This window comes from Maniola hyperantus, chromosome 10 (assembly GCF_902806685.2).
Source record: "Maniola hyperantus chromosome 10, iAphHyp1.2, whole genome shotgun sequence".
NCBI lineage: Eukaryota > Metazoa > Arthropoda > Insecta > Lepidoptera > Nymphalidae > Maniola > Maniola hyperantus.
In genome coordinates this window covers 3,499,381-3,521,281 of record NC_048545.1, presented here as the reverse complement: position 1 = coordinate 3,521,281, position 21,901 = coordinate 3,499,381, and the positions used below count along the sequence as shown (strand labels likewise).

General features: G+C 34.1%; 1 protein-coding gene across 43 annotated transcripts in view; it reads left to right on the top strand.

Moving 5' to 3' along the window:
* The window catches only part of LOC117986086 (modifier of mdg4-like), a 244,123-nt gene that overhangs the window by 44,291 nt on the left and 177,931 nt on the right, over nucleotides 1–21,901 (top strand). The window contains exon 5 of one of the 43 annotated variants that reach the window (XM_069501345.1): nucleotides 19,005–20,078. The exons of 39 other annotated variants lie outside the window; for them this stretch is intronic. In XM_069501345.1, the coding sequence (XP_069357446.1) occupies nucleotides 19,005–19,297 (293 nt within the window). In that variant the 3' untranslated portion in view covers nucleotides 19,298–20,078. Of the gene's footprint in view, nucleotides 1–963; nucleotides 1,281–2,339; nucleotides 5,478–17,817; nucleotides 18,889–19,004; nucleotides 20,079–21,901 lie in introns of those variants that run through there. 3 more of the 43 variants (XM_069501361.1, XM_069501344.1, XM_069501343.1) reach the window with 3 other exon arrangements.

The window sequence follows — 21,901 nt, the reverse complement described above, 5'->3', positions numbered from 1 at the left end:
TTGGTGTTGGTCTCAGACAGCTAGGGTTGAACATACAATACAACGTGCGCAGTCATAAAGTGCACAGACGAATGGACACGAAACAAGGCTCAAAATTTTAGGTTAATTTGAAAAAAAATAAAAGATTGGTTTGTTTTTTAAAGATTTTTCTAATTAAAAATGATTTCTTATGTCCATTTTTTTGTTTCGTGTACATTACATGTTATTTACGATTATTTTTGTGTTTATTTCAAATCAATAACCCCGGTAGTTTATAAGTTATTGCCATTTATTGAGAAAAGAAGCTCATTGCATAAACCATAAATAAGAAAAATAAAAAAACCGATAAAGTGCGACACAGACTGACAGATAGACAATGAAGTCATCTTATAAGGGTTCCTTTTTCCTTTTGAGGTACGGAACCCTATTAACAAACTATTCTTTCAGATTTTTAGGGTTCCGTTCCTCAAAAGGAAAAACGGAACCCTTATAGGATCACTTTGTTGTCTGTCTGTCTGTCTGTCTGTCCGTCTGTCTGTCAAGAATCCTACAGGGTACTTCCCGTTGACCTAGAATCATGAAATTTGGCAGGTAGGTAGATCTTATAGCTGACATTTGGGGAAAAATCTGAAAACCGTGAATTTAGGGTTAGATCACACAAAAAAAATTAAATTGTGGTCATGAACTAATAATTAGTATTCTCAACTTTCGAAGTGAGTGACTATATCAAGTGGGGTATCCTATGAAAGGTCTTCACCTGTACATTCTAAAACAGATTTTTATTTATTTTTATGCATCATAGTTTTTGAATTATCGTGCAAAATGTCGAAAAAATACGACTGTAGTACGGAACCCTCATTGCGCGAGCCTGACTCGCACTTGGCCGGTTTTTTTTTAATCAGTTACACATCCTTTCGTTTATGTTCTTTATGACTGGGCGTATTGTGTATGCAAATAGAACGGTATCATGTGTTCTCATTACAGTTCATTGGGGTCAATCCCGATTCGGCAACCCTATCCTCGTAATCGGCGGTGACAGGTTCCGTCGGTGTGGTAAAATCGTCTACGGCCGAGCGACATGGAGGTGCATACAATCAGACCGGGGCTGCAAATCCTATGCGATAACACTGTTCAACCACGTTATAGCTGTAGAACATTTACATTCGTGTCACGATAGAAAAAACTACAGAAAACCCACGAGAGGGAGAGAAAAAAGAAGAAAATGTTACCTGAACGGTAGAACCAAATTTATAAATGGTGATTTTACCATTGACGCCTTTGCTTAAGTTTGATATAATGACAATAAACTTAATAGAGAGAAAAACGCATCATGGCTTAAATAGTTTTCCCTTAATCAAAAAGTTTTGTGGCCTATAACCAGCCTTCCAGCCTGCCAGGCCTTCCAGGTTAGCCCGCTATCATCTTAGACTGCATCATCACTTACCACCAGGTGAGATTGCAGTCAAGGGCTAACTTGTATCTGAATAAAAAAAAAATTATTAAGTTAATTTTATGCACTCTCCATGAAATGAAAGAAGCAATTGACCATGCACCTACCGTGGGGCATAAAAATATGTCCTTTTCATCACTTTTTTATATATTCAAAAAAAGGGATATGCGAAGTGAAAATCTTATACTATAAACGCATTATAAACTGTAATAAAGTATATAAATAATTATATTTACATATTTGTCTTAAAAGATTTTATAAATTACGTAAATATTGTTTAAATTAATTTTTAACTGCGGTACTCAGAGTCGCTAATCGTTACTTTAGATTGAGTTAAAACGAGACAGATTTATGTGAATCGTCTGTCTCGTATTAACTAAACTTAAGTAACGATTAACGACTCTGAGTACGGCGGTTAATCCTATTTTGAGTTAAGAGAGCAGTAATAAGCATTTATGTAGAGTATTGACATGTCTTGAATTACGCCTTTTCTTTTCTATCATTAAGCTATTTTCAGATTTATATTTTGTAAGTCTTTATATGTTCAAAATTTATGTTTAAATAAATTTGGATTTTTAAAAATTCCTATCTAAATGTGACGGATCTAATCTAGTCGTTCTTGATAATAATATTTTCAAAATTCTTGTTGCAATAAAATTATATTTTTTCCATTTGTTTATTTATTTTTTAATTTATGTTATTAAAGGTACATTACCTACAATACTAAAAATAGAATAGAATAGAAAGATTTTCAAATTCAAATTAACTATTACAAGTGCTTTTGAATCGTCAAAAGAATTTACCGCTACATTTACAAGTACATTATTATGTATTAGCCCTTATTGCAACAATATGTTATGTTTTTGTCAGGTTATATCTGTACAACAATTACTGACGATGCAGTTTTCAGTTTCAGGCACAGTTGTAGCAGCGGAGGTGCCTCCTACCTTGGGTCTGCCTTTTCCATTCCCTTGCTTCCCGGGTCAGTTTCGATACTGCCTCAGTAAACGGGGCAAGCCGGCTATCGAAGTGGGTGCACATAGATTTTGTTTCAACGGGCGAGCTGCGAGCGGTAAGGTTTGGTGGCGGTGCTCCAGAAATCCTCGATGTAGAGCTGCTGTACACACTTTTGGATTACGAGTGGTACAAATGAACAGTGCGCACACTTGCGGCGTACGGGCAACACCTCTAAGACCGATGTTTTAAAGTATTGAAAAGAAAATCTCATAAAAGCCGAAAAGAAAATGTGTCAATTCTTTATGTATTATCTGATTTTTGGAAATTGCCAACTGTGTTGAGTTGATGTCGAGGTGTGATTGATATGCCTACTAATTGTGAAATATGGATTATGTGTAGGAATTTGACAAATACCTATGAGAATTTTAGGCTAATTTTAATTTAGAAAACATTAGAGCAAATATGGAGGCATCTCAAACCAAAACAATTAATATTTACATGTTGATAATGTTGAAAATTTAAATGTTGACAAAGCTGTTAAAGTTGAGAATGGTGTAGTGTAATGCAGGTAAAATTGGAATGCAGATGCTGTCACAGAAACTGGAGTACCTATCATAGTTAATGAAGGAATTATAATTTATTTTACACCTAGAAATAAAACAACAACATAAACAAAATATTAAAGAGCTTTCACAGTCGGCAATTTCTAAAAAATACTTAAACCGCCGGTGAAATTTTTGTGATGGCACAGGATATGATCTCAATGAAAGTATTTCATTCGATAAGGAGAATTTATAGCGGAAAACTGATGTGTAAAATTTTAAGGTGGCTTGATAAAAAAAATTAAAATATTGTTCGAACGGTATGAATATATTAATGTTTACGTGCCTTTCCACCGGCGGCTTTCCAAAATCGATGCTTTGATGGGATTTACGCAAACGTTTGTATGTTGAAATGTATTATTATTCTCCAAAGAGATTATATATAACACATCTACGTTATACAAGTACACTAGTTTTACGTACATGGTCTGTGTTAAGTATACGAAATATTTAGCGTATACGAAATATTTAGCGTATAGCGAGACCGTTGGCAAAAATAACTTAAAAGGCTGATATTATAGGCAAGTACTTTCAGCCCCTGTGTTATGAAACTAATTGTGATTGGTGCATTGCTTTAATCGCAATCAATATTATTGGCTAATTTTATGGCATTCTGATTTCTGGCTGCAGAGCTTAGCTCAGAATGATTCAGCGTATTGGGCTAATGCACTGGAGACCAATTTATTCGTATATTAGTCCTTCTGGCGTATTTCGCCCGATAGCGGTAAATACTGGTCAGTTACAGGTGAGTATTGGTTTCAACGGCATGTCAAAGTTCATATAGCTGAGTTTAGGTAGTTACCAAAAAGACTCTACTCTACTCCGTCTTTTTAGTTGGCCCTTTCTCGTCAGCTGAGACAATATGGTTAGGGGCTTAAGCTGAATTTCGCGCACTAATGTTGATTTGTTGACGGGAAGTTTTCGGGATACCGCGTTCCACGCGCACAATAATCTATATTTAAAGCACATGTACATATATATTTTCACTCCAGAATTTTTACGGACCATTGTTTACCGTGGCTGTAGTCAATAGTGCAACATAGTCGCCCAGAACGATATAAATTATTGCATTGATTGCAAAGCTTCGTAACATAGGGGTAGATGAACTCCCACAACCTAAACCCCGTAGTTATTTAAAAATCTCATTTTTCATAATAAGTAATAATATAATAGTAACAGTGACAAATAATTTAAGACCAGTATTTTTTTACAGACTTTATACTCGTAACAATGCATTTATAGAAAGAGTATTTTTTGTATGTGATGACGTAATTGGTAGTTTTTACTCTTGCCTGCGTCTCAGTCTAGATCTTCCGCGCGACGGTCCTAGATGTAGTTCGATGTACAAAGTGATAGTTCTCTTATGATAATAAGTATTTTTATATATTACTTTTACATATTTTTTACAATTTTATTCGCGATTTGTATATAAAAATGGTTGTTGAAAAGGAGTTTCGGCTCTGATTGGTTGGTTTTGGTTCGAATCACGGGAATGCTGACGTTTTGTTGTAGAGTTGCTAAAAGAGATGTTAAGCTGGATCTTCACTTACGCACATACGCGACGTTTTTAACTTCGATCGAGCAATATTTAATATTAAAAACAAGACTATAAGCTTTAAGTCAATATAGTGAAGTTTTTTAATGCGCTTAAGCTTCTGTTTATTCTGTATCAAAGTTTCATAGTTTTATTACATTAAATATCTGGTTCACAACTGCCGTAATATAAACTTTATCCGAGGAGTCATTTTGTCAGATTTCCAATACAAAAACTGTCAAAACATTTTTATTCGTCAGACGATGTTTATTTAGCGGTTGTAAAAGAGGACCATAAGATTTTCTGCGAAATTGTAATAGTAGTTAGTTGGAAAAGTGGTCCACACTTGCTCGATTCATTTCTTAAAAACTTCGCACATGTATGAACGTGGAGATCTAGCATTACAATAAAGTCATGTAATGTATACGATGTTAGGGAGCTAATGTAACGACTTGTTAAGGATAGGAAACTGCATTTATTGAACAATTTACTTAATTATAATACTCAATGTATACGTTGTAGAGTGTAAGATTTTGTTTTTTAGTGAGATCTTTATTTTTATGAAACTTTTTAAGATTTTTTTTATATTGCTTTAGTCAGTACTTAAATACCATATTTTATGAAAGATTCTATGTTATAGCCCTGGCTGTACTTACACAAAGATTTATTTTTGGAAACAATAGTTTTATATTGATATAATATGATACCGCACAATGTTAACCATAATATGGGTGTACCAGTTTTTACCAATAAAATGTATACGATTATATTAAGTTAACCTTTAAAGTATTATTCTTGAAGTATTATTTTTTATTGTGATAAGATATTCGATATTATTTTAGGGAAAGTATTAACTACGAGATTGTATACGCTGTGTAGTGAGTTAAGTACTGGTAGTGAGAACTGTTCTCTCTGTATAGGTACAAAGAAATGATTATATTGCGCTGATGTCAGATTACGACTTTCATTACAAACCTTTCCTATATCATAATATTTTTTTATTTAAAACTAGCTTTGTCCGACTTCGTTCGCCAATTTATAACCTACTAGCTTATGCTCGCGACTTTGTCCGCGTGGACTACACAATTTTCAATCACCTATTTCACCCCCTTAGGGGTTGAATTTTCAAATATCCTTTCTAGTCAGTCAGTCACCTTTTCCTTTTATATATTCAGATATAGCACTCGGGGATAATCGAGCTATCTATCAGTGAAAAAATTTCAGAATGGAAACGGGATAGTTCTGGAGATTACCCCCCTACATCCAAACTTGCCATGATAGAATATTGGTTACGACGTCCCCCTATTCGGGAGGCCCAGGTGGCAAGGGGTCCCAGGCACGCACCTCTAACTTTTCGGAGTTATGTGCGTTTTAAGAAATCAAATATCACTCGCTTTGACGGTGAAGGAAAACATGCGAAAATCTGTATATGATTCATATCTCCATAATGTTCTCAAACGTGTGTGAAGTCTGCCAATCCGCAATTGGCCAGCGTGGTAGACTATGGCCGAACCCTTCTCATACTGAGAGGAGACCCGTGCTCTATAGTGAGCCGGCTAAGGGTTGATCATGATGATCCAAACTTACATACTTTACCTCTTTATAATATTTATCAGTATTGACTAACTTCTGCTAGTCATGCTTTGCAACCCCTCCTTCAATAGAACCACACCAATAGAAACAAAATGCGAAGTTTTCCTAATTAAACATTCTTCCTATTAAAGCTGTTATATATCAAATAGGATGGGAGACCATCTAGAATTTCGCTATTGCATCTAGAAAATAAGCCATCTAGATTTTTCTGAAATAAAATAATAGATATATTTTTCGATTGATAGAACAGTTAGTCGCTTTTAGTGTTCTTAGGATATTTTTTTGTGAAGTGTTACTGGTTATTTTCAGCTGCTGAAAAGGTACTGTGTTTATTTGTATCTTTTATTTTTTAGTATTTTCATTTTAAATCAATAATTTATTCAGTCAAATATTCAGGCATAAAACTACTAATTATAAATTATTATTCGGTAACAACGTCGTCAAAAAGTCCGCCCCTGCCCATTAAGCTGGCAGCATTGCCACGCTGAATGGCGATGGACAATCTTTGGACCAGGTAGGCCCCAGAGCAGCCTCTTTCCTTTAGGCCACGGCCAATGTCACGCACGAAACCCTTCGGTTCCTCGCACCAGCCGCCCATCATCTCCGTCGTCTTTATCGTGATTTTCAATTGAAATTATAACTTAACTAACATTATTTTTATAGATAATTTATTTACGTTATAATATAAAATGCCTACTCGTTTCCAATAGTTCGAATCGCTAGAATATGGAACGCCTTTCCGGCATCAGTTTTCTCCTCCACTTATAATATAGGTTAGCACCTTCAAGTCAAGAGTAAACAGACAAGCTTGCAACATATTAGGCTGCATCATCTCTTGCCAGCAGGTCCTGCTTGCTGACAAGCGCTAGATCGGGTAAAAAGCACAGGTTCGTAATTTTGCCGTTCTATTTTCCAGTATAGCCCTAATGTTATGTTATGTTATGTTAATCCTTCATTCTCAGACTACATCGTATTGTAAGGCCGAGAGTCAAAGATGTCTGCGAAGCAGTGCTTAGCGTTTCTCTCTCTCTCTCTCTAATTGGTACGCTCCCGCGCTCAAAAAATTATGAAAATTTTCAGTTAGAGCTGTTCCGAGCGATTTCGGTTTTAACGAGAACACTTCTGGGAGCGGAGTGCATGCCAGCGGAATGATGCCTTTTGGGCAGTTGAGAAACGTTAAACGCTGCAGGTTCACGAACTTAGTGGATAGCTAAATTAACAAGTGTATACCTTAGATCATGAGCAAACCTGTAGGGTTTAATAGTTGTCATCATTAAAAAAATCTTCCGCGGTGAAGTGCGAGATGCGATTTATGCATTATATTCTGGCAAATTCTGTTCATTCACAAATCTTTAAACTAAACTAAAATTACAGGTATAAATGTATTACTATTCCTTTTTTATGCACCCTGCGGAAAAGGATAGCGCTATTTATAGACCTATCAAGTTAGTTTAGAGATTGTGTACAACATAATTAGCCACATTGTCCTGGTATAAACTGTCTAGCTCAACTTTCATGATGCGTACCGCAAAATCAAAGGCCCCAAATCATATAGCAAAGGTTGTGTATTGTTGCAGGATGGTTTTACATACGGTCAGCTCGAGGAGGCTTGCATTTAGTAGCAGACGGCCATATTTTTTATGAAGACGGAGGTTCCCATCCTCGACGGGTAACTTGGAGATGCGCCCGTTCCTATCAAAAGGCTGAGAGGTGTCAAGTGGCTTTATGTCTAAGGGATGGACGGCTGGTCTACTTCCGAGGCTCCCACAACCACCCAGCTACGTATAACCCAGCTAAGCACGAGTCTAGAAGGTTCGAAGTAGATCCTATGGGGAAGTATAAGATTGTGAAGAGTTGTGCTCCACGTACTGTAGTTGCTAGTCCAGCGGTCTCAGTGCCTGCAGCACCTCATGCTGCCCTGTTCCTCTAGGCCTGGCGCGACCTCCTGGTACGTGGTCTGTTGGATAGCAGGCATTAACTGCGTTCTTGGAGAGTCGTTAAACACCTTTATGTAAGGTGCTGGATACATGTATCCTATACCTTCTTGTAGAGTTTATTTGGAACCTGATTCTCTAATGTATTTTTGGTTTTTGATGTTTTGAGGTGAATTGTTGAAGTTAAGTACTTCATACTAAACTAATGGTTAGAACAAAGACAATTTTTAATGTACGGTATTCCTTCAAAAACAAACGATTCATTTCATTGAAGTTTTTTTGCAAAAAAAAATATTTGGTATAATTTCTTTTAATCAAATTATTTGGTATAAAAATAACTTATATACTAAAGTGTGGAGTAACTAACTTAAACGAAATTCATCTTGATCATGTATTTCTGAAAGACTGCCTAAGTAGATTTATGCCAAAGCTAAGAATTATTTACATTTTATTTTTATATTTTTATTATTATTTTTACTTACTTGTTACTAGAATCTATAGCGTTTAGACTTTTCTAAATAGAACACGCTTTGTGGGTATACTATTTTTAATAATATATGTATAAAAACAATAATTAGAAGTTTAGACGCCCTTCGGTCGCCTTGTACCAATTGCCTTAGTGGCTAAAATGTAATATTAGACATTGGAATCTCAAAATTCCCGTGAAGAAAGCTGAAACTGCGCTTTTTTCAATTCTAAGCCCCAGTGTAGCGCCTTGCAGGTGTTGGTTGTCACAAGATGCGTGTGAGTGCCTACGATTGAAACTTATGGCGTAGTAAAAACTCCGCATTTCTCATGGTGTAGCTTAACTATCGGGATTCGGCAAATGATTCGTTGATACCGCGAATTGCCCGGCCGGCGGTAATCGTGTCGTTCCGCACATTCGCGCTAATCCGAATGGTTGGCGCAAATATAGGTTTTTTTAATCCCGCGGGAAGTGTTTTTCCGGAGTATATCTAATACACTATTCGCTGTCATAGAATGCCGCGACTGCTGGTCGAATGATTTGCCAAACTCATTTAGAAATTCGCAAAACTCAAAATATTCGCCGTATCCCAAATAAAGTAGCCAGTTGGTTTGTCGAATGCCTAACTGTCTTAAAATTTGCCCGAAATCATTCGCCGAATGAAATATCGGGATAGTGGAATCATACAGTAAAATCAACAAAATGTGTAGTCCGATATAACGCCGTTAATGTTTTAAACGTAGTCACTCGCACGCGGTTCGTGACAAGTCACAACCAATGCAATTGTGGGTAAATGCGGCGGCGCTAAATGCCATCTCCATGTGCGTATGCTAGAAGACGTTAATAATTAAAATTCTCAGCGAAGTACAACGTAATTTTAACCTAGCATACCGAAAATGTGCATTTTTCAACTTTCATGACGCGAATTGTATAAAAAATGTAATGTATAATCTATGTATACCACTTGTGTGCAATATTCTCTTACCAAAAAAATGTTTAGAAGATATGTATACAAAATATAGCTTTAATGATAGTGTAGCCGTCTTGTTGAAGCTTTTTTACAAAATTTTATGACCGCAGCGTAGGGTGCGGCACGACTGATAGACAATGTTATAAAATACTCCAATAATAGGAATTTATGATTTGTAACTAGGTGTAGAGATGTAGTATTTAAATACTGTATGCTATTAGTGATGTAACGAAAAATCATAATGCTAAAATTTCTTTAATACTGACTTATTATAATTATAAAATTATGTATCTTAAATAAGTAAAAAGGCAACTGAAACGCACGTAGAAACAGTATTATTAGAAGAAACAGTAAAAAGATTGAATAAAAAAAACGCGACATTTTGGCTAATTCTGTTGCATACAATCTCTAAACTAATTCTCTTGTTTTTCTCTATACTAAATTCAGAGTATCTCATTTCTTTCTTTTTAACATTGCTAAAAAAGGACGGAACATGAATTTAAAATGAAAAACAATTTAGTCCACGCCACAAATTTATACAAAGGCTCGCGACTGGCAGCTAAAGTCACGAAGTTTGACAGTTCTAAATTAAATTTAAAACTGTCACACTGTGTTCAGACACACATTGGTAAGACCTTTTCATAACATTGGTAAGAAATGGATGCGAACACTCTAAAATTTAGTTGTGATCGGAATCAGTACCAACTAATAAAAGCCATAGAGCAAAATAAGAAGAAGAAGAAGAATCAGTACCAATGTCAATCGAAACCGGGGGGATGAAGGACCTTGCGATTATTAATTGATATTGTGAGTGAAACCATTTAACTAAAAAAACTCATGTTTAAAACCTAATTTAAAATATTCACATTTAATGTAAATTATTTAATACATATTTTGTTACATCACTGGTAATAACAAATTGTGATGATTAAGTAACTTTTGATCATTGGTGATCTTATCATGTAAGCAAATAGCAAACAATATCAGTGCTGATTGTTTTGCTGGAAAATAACTGATAAGACTATATAAGAATGGTTTAAATAATAAATAAATACAAAAGTTTAATTACAATTACATATTCATATTTATGGGCATGTATTTTAAATATTTAAATTTTATTAAATATATTTATATAAAAAAATAATTTACTCTATAATTGAATATAATCATATATAATTGTATTAATTAATATAAGTTCATAATTTTGGAACAACTTCTTATCATTATTACCTTGATAAGATCATCAAAATCACCATGATATCTGAATGATGAAAAAATATTGCAACACAACGATACTATCATTAATATAGAGTATTTTATATATTATATGTATTTATATTTTTCATATATTATGTATATAATTATTTATGATAAGTATAATTATTGTATATAAGTTGATTTGGGTATTTATTATAAGATATTTATGTAGTTTATTAGATTCTAGTACCGTAGACCTATTCCACTTCTTGATACGCCTTACTCACAACCTTGAATGGGAAGCTGGAAGAAATCTCTGTTTAGAGATAAGCATTTCCGATGTAACTTAATTTATTATTACTTTGTAACTACAATTTTTGGTACATGAATAATAAAAATAAATAAAATAAATAAATAGGTACTATCAAAAATTACAGAATGTAGAGGCAGCTTCTTCCGTTTATCCACCCTAAAGCAACCACCCTCGAGGTGTATACTTGGAAACGTGTGTCCATCTTCCACCCTGGGTGGCATATGTAATTTTTTTTTTAGTCCGGGGTGGATAGACAGACATACTTTTCCGAGTATACACCCTAGGGCCTAGGGTGGCTGTTTTATTGTGGATAAACGGAAAAGAGGCTGTTATTATTTTGTCTGTAGGCTTTGGCACCAATTTCGATTCCGAATCGATTTGACCAATACAATAGCATTCCTGTCAAAAGTTACATAATCTCAGCAAAGTAGATTTAATGTATACCAGCTTAATAAAAATTTATAAACGGGCAATAGTTTTTATATTAGAGTCTTATATCTGTGAGTTACGTAGATACTACCGTACTTATAGTTATTTATATAAAGACTTCTTTTTACTTGCTTTAATGTGGTACTCGAAGTATAAATTCTGTAATTTTGTATATTGTATTATATTATATATTTGTGATTAAAATTAATTACTTGCAGAAGTTAATGACGCTAGTGCTTTTGTAAACAAAACTTTAACTGAAATAAGTTGTACTGAAACATCTCTTAAAAGTTAAGAGGTTCTTAAATATTCGATTTTCGACATTTGACGAAATGCCGTAATTAAGTCAGACGTTTACTGCCTTATCACAAGAAACTTAAACAAGCGTTGGACGCTTCATCATCATCATCATCATCTCAACCCTTGTCGGCTCACTATTGAGTACTTGTCTTCTCTCAGAATGAGAAGAGTTTAGGCAATAGTCCACCACGTTGGCCAAGTGCGGATTGGCAGACTTCATACACCTTCGAAAACGTTTCAAGCATGCAAGTTTTCTCACCTTGTTGAACTCGTGTTTATTTTAAACCTGACTGGTTTCCCGCACAAAAACTATCGAAACGTCAATTTAGTCAACAGTTTAACTTGTTTAACACAGTTAAAATTAAAAATTTAAATATCTATTAGAAATTTCATTAAATTACTACAATTTTATGTAATAGTCCTGTCAATTAAGTTCAGTTAAAGTTTTGAATACAACTGATTTGCACTACGGTTTCAAAAACAACTATTTTAAACTTTATATAATTTTCTTTACACTTTCTAATTTGTACTGTTGATCTATTTTTTTTAGATCAACAGTACAAAGGAGGGCGCATCCATGAATTGCGTTACTATTCTGAATTTTATTGGAGTTATTCTCATATGAGTTAAATACATCTTTGTAAAGATGCCTTTAACCCTTATGTTTGTAAAGATGCCTTTAACCTTTATGTCTGATGGATGGTCCGATACGAACCGCTAAGGTACGTGCGACCTTTCGACATCCGTGTTTCTTGCCACGTGTAACCTAAATAAGTAAATACCCTCAAGGCTCTGTCAATAGGCATCTTCTTGGCAAACGTGCTTTGCTAGTATTAATGAAAAGCTTCAATGGATACAATTATTAGGTTATTTTATTTATTAACTTTTAAGTGTCTTTAGTCTTTTTTTTCAAAAATTAGTAGCTTACTAAACGGGACAGATCGAAGTCCAAGCAAAACTGATGTACCTATCAGACCCCCGAGTGTGTAAGAAATATTCTGCCCTTTGAATTGGTTGATTCGCTGTTTACATTTTTTCACAGCCAATCAAAGGGCAGAATTTGTTGACGATTACGATAACGATGAATTACGTTTTTCGTACACAATTGGGGGGGGGCTGATTATTTATTATTATTCGCATTTATCATCTGATCAGACCTTAGGATGGTAGATTAAAAAGAAAAGTTATGTACCACGCAATTCATGGATGTGTCCCTATTTATTTAATAAAATTGTTCCTTTTTGTATTATGTACAGTTTACCTATATTATACTGTGGACATGTAATGCGGCAACATTTTTGTTTATGTTTCATAAATCAATGGTATTCATGATTTTTTTTATTTGAAGCCATTAAAGGCAACCTTAGATTTTAGACTTTATTGATAAGAAGACTGAAGTTTTTAGAAAAAAAAAACCAGTTAAGTAATAGTTATTGCTAAAAAGAAGGAAAATAATTTAACATTACTTACTTTGAAATTTTTTTTTTTCATTTTATGTATACTTTACAGCGAAAGAGAGTTAAAAAAGTATATTTATAGTAGGTAGTATTCGAGTTCGAGAGAAAAAAGTGGTTGAATATCATCATGAAACTTTTGAAAGAGAGTATAATTATTATTACAAAACTAGCTGATGCCCGCGATTTCGTCCATGTGGATTTAGATTTTTAAAAATCACGTGGGAACTCTTTGATTTTCTGGGATAAAAAGTAACCTATGTCACTCTCCAGGTCTTTAACTATACCCATGCACAAAATTACGTCGATCCGTTGCTCCATTGCGACCTGATTGAAAGACAAACCAACAAACAAACACACTTTCGCATTTATAATATGGGTAGTGATTACAACATTAGACATAGAGCAAAAACTTTAACCAAAGTAAGATAGATAAATAAAGATACATAATTAAAAGCAGGGTTGGTTAAAACAGGAATTGATTAAATCAAGATTGAAAATCGGTGTTTTAGGGCGCGCATCAGTAAATACCTATACAACTCTGTAATGCTCGATCATAGCGACAGCAGCGCGCCTGCCGCGCTGCCTCTGCGCGCCGCGCCGCTTTGATGCAATTTTTTTTTTTTTTTTTTTTAAATTTTGTTATTTGCGATCAGTCCGAGGATTTTAGCAAATAAGGTAAGGGAGCTAGCACTCAACTCTTTATTGCCTATCAAGAAGCGAGGTCGAGAATACATTTCCTCTTTAGGCGTCTCGGGTAGTCCTCAATTAAGAGCCTGGTGGCTAGTGGATTCGGATGCATCAGAAGCCGTTCATTGTAGCGTTTCGCTAGCCCAAATTGGTGCAAATTTCAAGGCGCCCTTAAAATACTTCAATGGAAAAACTTTGACGCTGTTGAAACCGTGGCCAACGTGCCGATGCACGGGCGATGTAGTGAAGCCAAAAACATAAAAAAGTTGCAAGAAAACTTGAACATTTTGATTGCCAACGAGTAATGAGAAAATGTGCTTTTTCATCTAATATTATTATCGATTACAGCATCTTCTACTAGCAATCATCATATCATATCTATCATCTACAGCAACTTCCAGACGAAATCCATTTTCCTTCTTTCATCTAAGCCTTAACCAATCTGGTCATATATATACTTTAGGTTAGATTCTAAGCTAAGGTATACCTAAGATCAAATTGTATAGGACGACATCAAAGGTAACAAAAATCTACCTTTAAAGCAGGAGTGACTAGGCATCTTCTAGGCAAGCACGCTTGAATCTCGACCTCATCATTGTTTTTAAAGCATGATTATATCAAGCGTAAGCTTATCACGCAATAAATATATACGCAATTTGTCCTCGTTTTGGGAAAATTGATTTTGTCAAGACCCCAAGTTTTTTTTCCGTCTTATTAAATTTTACTCTTTAATTCCCTTTTCAATGCTATCTCAACGCAGTACTATCACCTTCGGGAAGCAATCACCTCCAGGATGAAGACCAATTGCTGAAAATGGGCGGTTTCTGGTACAAGTTGGATGCTTGCTACAAGATGAAAAGGCGATGGATCTGCGCTAGAGGCTGTGGGGCAAGGATACACACGATTGGCAAGAAGCTAGTGTTCTCGGAATTGAGGCATCGGTGCCGGAGTAACAACCACACTGTATAGCTCGATAGCCCTCTCTTGTGTTACAGAGGGGGCCATTGTTAAGGTATTATTGTATAGGCATACACATAACTGTGTAGGTTCCAACCCCAGTACCGTAGGAGCCTATTCAGCTATGCGCTATACCTTTACCTATTTACATACAAATCTTTGAGTAACTTTGAAACTACATAATATATTTGCGGAAATCTGATAAACCACAGACAAATATATTAGTTTCTAGAGCATGTCTACATAATGACATTCAGTTTAATTGGTTAAGTTAAAATTCAAGTAACAATCAAACTTCGTTTGTTAGGTTTTATTAAAGGTCTAAGGGTGAAATCTATAGAGAGCACTCTGACTTTGCTTAGACTTAAGTCTCATCCCTCACATAAATCTGTCTCATTTTAACTCAATCTTAAGTCTGAGCAAAGTTTAAGTGCGCTCTGTAGATCTCAGCCTTAGTCGCTATGAATATATTGCTTGTATGTAATATTATATTCATTTAGATATATTTACTTGGTACATTTTATCAAGATCAGTTCAATAATATTTTATTTTTAAAGCTTCGTAGAATATAACAAATAAAAATTGTGATAAAGAAATTTTTGAGCTCTTCTTTTAGTTATAAGATTTTTTAAAGTACAATAAATTGTTATTAGTAGGTGTTAAGTAATGTAAAGTACTAAATTAAGTAATTTTATCAATTAATTTCCGATGATGAAACATCAGAAGATATAATTATAATATAATAGTGATCGCACGCGGCTTCAAACTATAAATCCTCTTTATTCCGTATCCCGTGAGAATTTTGAAAAACCTGGTCTCGTTCCTTATTAATATTATAAAAGGAACCTCTGTGCCAAATTTCAGCTTTCTAGGTCGCAGGTAGCTAAGAAAAACTAAAATATCTATAGTTGGAATTTCGATAGTATATGCACGGCCTATATATATCTGCTGGTTTCCGTGAGTCCATTTCTAGTACGGATTACGGCGTAATATTGGCTATACTCTTATGTATGAAAATTAAGTTAGTCGTTTCAACTAATCATTTTCTAACGCGAATGAACTATAGCGGTACTAAATGTAGATAGATGTTCATGATTCATCATTCAAGCCCGCTTGCTAGCTATTAAGTTGAGTGGTATGCGCGTAATTACTTGTATCTTACGTGAATGATCTAAGAACGGTCAAAAGCTCAACTGAATATATATAGTCATTCTATACAAATGTATCATGAGAATAAGTTAAATTATAATCTGGGCAACGATTTCCATGCACTACGCACTAGATAGGTCATTACCTACTCATTACAAACAAAAACAGTAGGTATTCTATGAAGCTGTACCTACTCTCGTGCTTGACGTTCGTAAAGCTTCATTTACACCAGAGCCACATAGTGCGACATTGCGACATGGCACAATAATTTAAAACAAATTGGTCAAGTGCGAGTCGGACTCACACACGAAGGATTCCGTACCATCGTACAAGAAATAACACTTTTTAATTTTCATGGCGACTATTTTAATTTTTTTTTAATTTGTGGTTATAGGGGCAATAGAAATATACATTCTGTGAAGATTACAACTCTAGCTATTACGGTTCACAAGATATAGCTTTCTGACAGACAGACGGACGGACAGCGGAGGCTTAGTAACCCTAATTAGCACGAATAATTTAATTATTGTCGGCAGATTGACGTACAGTAATAATTAAATTCTACAGCACGATGTTGTCTCGGCATAATAGACTGCCCACTGTTGCTTAAAATAGCAAAATTAATGTTTCTATTTTGTAATATGCCGCATTGTTGCATGTTGTTGTTCCAGCGTAAAACAGCTTTAACAACATTACTAAAAAAATGCGTCTATAGGCGCGTGCGGCTTATCTAATAGTTTTCAAATCAGCTTTCTATAGGCCTGATTATTTATTATATCGAACGATCATCTGTAGTCCTGTAGGGACGGTGAAGAGCCAGATTGAATTGTCAAAGCACACAAGTAGGACTGTCACCTTTTTACTAATTAACCGACTTCAAAAAAAGGAGGAGGTTCTCAATTCGTCGGAATCTTTTTATTTTTTATTTTTTTATTTTTTTTATTTTTTATGTATGTTCCCCGATTACTCGAAAACGCCTGGACCGATTTTGAAAATTCTTTTTTTGTTTGAAAGGGTATACTTCAAAGTTGGTCCCATTTCAATTTGGTGAAGATCTGATGAACATATTCGAAGATAGATACTGGAACTCCTCAACGGATAAGAGTAAATTGCTCGCGATCAGTGTAATAGCTTAGTAAACAGTAGATTTTTAACCAGTCATAGCATAATTCCATGGAGCCACTAAAAATTGTGAAATAAAATTTTTTTACAAAAAAAATAAAAACCGACTTCGTTACACAAACACTAAAAATTGAAAAATAATTTAATTTATTACCGAATATATTATGTTTGTTTAATTAATTAGTTTTACTTAATTTTTAGTGTTTGTGTAACGAAGTCGGTTTTTATTTTTTTTGTAATAATTTTTTTTAAGCTTTGTTTTAAACTGTTAAATAATTCAAACCCACCATTTTAAGTATGAAATCTCTATTATATGCTCTTTTTATTTAGTTATTAAAATTATATTTTTTAATCGAATGAATCATTTTATTATCTTCTCTATTATTGTAGTTTACATTTTCAACCTCAAATCTTGAATATATATAATTAATTTCTAGTTTTTAACTATTGTACTAATTAACTGTACTAATTAAGAAATCTACTGGTATTTGGAATAATTTTATTTTGTACCGATGTGTTGTTCATGGTACGGTTTTTTTACGGTATCTATCTAGAGATCTAGTTTTGCTAAGTCATTTTGATTCATTCGCCCACAGCGACAGTTTTACATGAATCTCGAAACTAAATTGATAGACCACCTTAACGATTCTTTTTAAGTTCTGTGTAAAGATAATATTAGTATCGTCGTGTGATTAAAATTAACATTAATACCATGTTGCAGTGCAAGTCATTCCGAGCGATAAAGGCTATCCGAAACTGGTTCTAGACGGTTACTACTATCGCCCTCACAACGCTTACCGGAACCAGCCTAAAGTCCTCTGGTACTGTGCAGCAAGAAATAGGTACCAATGTCCGGCAACTTTGAGGACGTACCATCGAGAGGTCATTGCAGTGGAGGGGAAGCATAACCATCCTCCACGCTGACCGGGAAATGCGCGTGCGTCCTTGCCACGTATGCGCCCGCTCAACAACGTCAACAGACTCAACGACGCCAACAGACTCAACGGCCTCAACAACCTCAACTTGTACGAGATATTCCGACTCTACGGTGAGAGATTAGCTAGGCATGACGTCACGGCCAATGGCGTCAGTGGAACGGACTCGTAGTGACTATTACGAAGTGTAACGCCATTTACAGCCAAATATGAAAAACGTCTCTTAATACTTGATCGTCTTAAATATTAAGTGAGTCACTATTGGTATTTTGTCCATACATGAATTGTCACAAGTTCATTTTATTTATTTGTTGAAAATGTTAAATGTACAATAAAACTTATAGATAGTTTTATTTAATTACTGTACAGATCATGCCCGCGTGGAATGGTGCCTAGAATCCTGGCTGCATTTCCGTCTAAAATTTATTACCCAGACAAATTCAAATTTAAATTATTTATTTACAATAGGTAACATGTTACGCTATTAATGTTACGTTATAAAGAGTGTTCTAGTAATCTATTTTACAAACATTCCGATATTTTAGCAAGCCTACCTAATGCTCAGTTAAAAAAAATGTTTACTGATTGTATTACTTACTGATTGACTCTTTTAATATTTTCAGAAGTTTGTATTTGATAGTAACAAAACTTTTTATTTTCTCACTTATTTTAAAAATCGTTGAAGAAAAAATTGTGTTATTTAATAACGTACAAAATATTCTACTCTTTATAATCTATATTAAATATTAAAACTTGTTAAAATAAAAATGTACCTACAGCTATAGCATGATAAATATAATTAATGAAAATAAAATATTATGTATAAAGTATTTGGAAACTTAAAATGTTTATAAAGTTGACGTGTTTTATTTTGTGGTATTGTTGTAATTAGTAGTCAATAAGTAGAGTTATGATTAGATTGTAGTATAGTTGTTGTATTCTGTAGCATGCTGATGTTGTACGATGGGTTCAGAATCCGCGCCGGCTGTGTACGTGCCTTCGAGGACAGGGAAGTCGCTCTTGCTGCATGATGGCTATACGTTCTACCTGAAGAACTTACAAGCTCATGGCCGGAAGCAGTGGTACTGTTCCTCTCGAGACATGGCGGGTTGCCGCGCTGACGTCATCACGGCACCCTCGAGGTCAGGAGACGGAGATATCCTCTTCCTGGTGCGTGGAAGACACATCCACGCCCCTCCAAGCTACTATTTCACTCCTGACGGCAAGTACGTAAGGCGTAAGGACGCCTATCATAGGTATAGGTAGCAAAACGGTTTGAGCGTTCTCGCTGTAAGATAGTAAGAATATTTTTTTACAAACAATTTTTTTAAAAATATTATTGATTACTTTATGATTGTTCAAAAAAAAAGTATTGTACAAGTTTTAGATATAAAACTGACATAATAAGTACTTGTTTATGCTATTTTTATTATTTTGAATTATTTGTCTGAATCAATTTTTTCCTCATTTATTTAAATGCAACTTATATCTGTCTTGGAAAATAACAATTTTTTTATTGATTTTATTTTACGTATAGGTTTTCTTAAACGTATTTTTTTTTGTAATTTAATAGGTACTTAATGCTAAATCAGTTATACAATTTATTTTTACATAGTGGTGTTTGTTATTCAATTATTTTAATGTGCCACATTTTTTTTTGAAAGTAAGTAATTTTTTTGCGGATGTTTTTTTACTAACATCATTTTTCTACAAATAATAAAGCATTTTGCATGAACATACTTTGTATTAAGTAACAATTATTATAGTATTCGAACTTTGTGAAGTCAAATCGACAAATCGATGTTTTGTTAATGAGAGAATTGCTTTGTTTTAGTTAAGTTTGATGTTACTTACTTACCTACTTAAAATAAAATGTACAAATATCAATAATAACTCAGCTGAGCCTTAGTCTTTATGAAAGATTGAATTATTTTTAAGTATATGGAAGATTTAATTTCTTCTATCTATTCGAAAAAAATGAGTTGATAGACTAAATTTGTTAACGATTAATGTAGGACAAAAATTAAATGATTGAAACTATTTGATATGATGTATTTTGTTTTTCTACAATCTAGCGCAAATTTTCGGCGATCGGGCAGAGACCTGCCTTAAATTTCCATAAACCTTTTCGTGCCACTCCAGGTATTTGTGATAAAAATAAACCTAATTGATTCCATTCCAAGTGAAGAATATTTATAGCTTTGGGGCCGATTTTTCGATCGCTTAATAAATTTAACTGAAGAATAACGCAGTTTTGAAGCTTTTGTATTGGAAATCAGTCAAAATTTGCAAATAGGTTTTATACAAATCCCGTGGAAACTCTTAGATTTTCTGAGTTAATTCAGGGTGTAAGCTATGTCACAAATTTCAGCCAAATCGGTCCAGTCATTGTGGCGCAAAGGAGTACCTAACTAATATCCTAACATCTACCTTTATATTATTAAAATCAGGATATCGCCCGCGATTTTAGCGGTGGCGGTTTGTTCTGCGTAGTTTCCCCATTTCAATATCAGTTGTAACTTGTATGAGGTATATAAATTGCGCAGTTGTGACGGATCAATACTCGGTACAAAGTTATGAAAGAAGAAAGTTCGGCAGGGCATGGGGATCGCACGGGCGTACCGCTGTCTCCCGGCTACAGCCTAGTTCCGCCCTGTATGCCCTAATTTTGACTTACGTCCCTTTCTTGTCTTACAAATGTGTGCGCAGGGATGAGGAAAATGCGCGACCTCCTTTTCCCTCTCTATTTTATATTTGGAGATGCCTAACTGTTATGTTATATCAGCAATTTCATTGACGTGAAACCCGTAAAACCGAACGTAACAAAACTGATGCGTACGCCATTTTGAATGTTATCGAATGACGTAGATGTTCCTAATTCAAAACTACGAGGAAATAGTAATCTATAATATGAAATTAAATTATTTGACATAAAATAAAATATTTCATTTATTCAAATATGTACTATAAATAAATATTCAACAACATTAAAAAATTAAAATCAGTTACATTTATGAAAACGAAAATAAAGAACACGATTGTTCAGATTTTCTGTAGATTAAATTGATATTTAGACATAAATTATCGCTTTATATAAAATTAATTTCTTTTATTCTTTTGGCATTATTTTATTTCTATTTCTGTGTTATTTTTTTGTCATTTCTTATATTATAAAACGTTTTTATTAAAAGTTTACAATTTGAGTAATTCTTTTGTGGACAACTCTTGAGTCACTGGAACTTCAAAACCCTTTAGGAAGGAACGTAATTTAACCATGACCTTCAAGCAATTAGGACAAGATTACGAAACCCTTTAGTAATTATTCCAAAGGGTTTCCACAATTGCCACGATCAATGCTTCATACAATAAATTCTATATTCTTTATTTGCATTCATGTATTACATTATAAAAATATATTTTAATAATATTACAAAATGAAGCCCCCTTAAGGCATGGCAAAATATAACATTTGTAATTATTAATAATGTTATTGTTACTTACTTGTTATTACATATCTAATCATAATATTATTATATTCTTAAAAGAATACAATCTGCAGTTCTTGATACATATTAAAATAAAGGTTTCAGATATTTAATGTTTTTTCAACTAGATTTACGTAAAGAAGCAAAGCAATTCCTACATTCCGAAATCGTAAGAAAGGTAATGTACGAGTAGGTATGTAGGTATTTTTTAAATATTAATATCGAACAAACTACTCTAGCAGGCGTCCGTATGTCCGTATGTCTACGTCTCCATGATGTAATTTTTTTTTTGATTGCAAGATAGGTTTGCGCTTAATCTTGCGATAATCTTGCCTAACACAGAGTAATGATGTAATGTCTAGGTTGCCTAGAAGATGCCTATTCA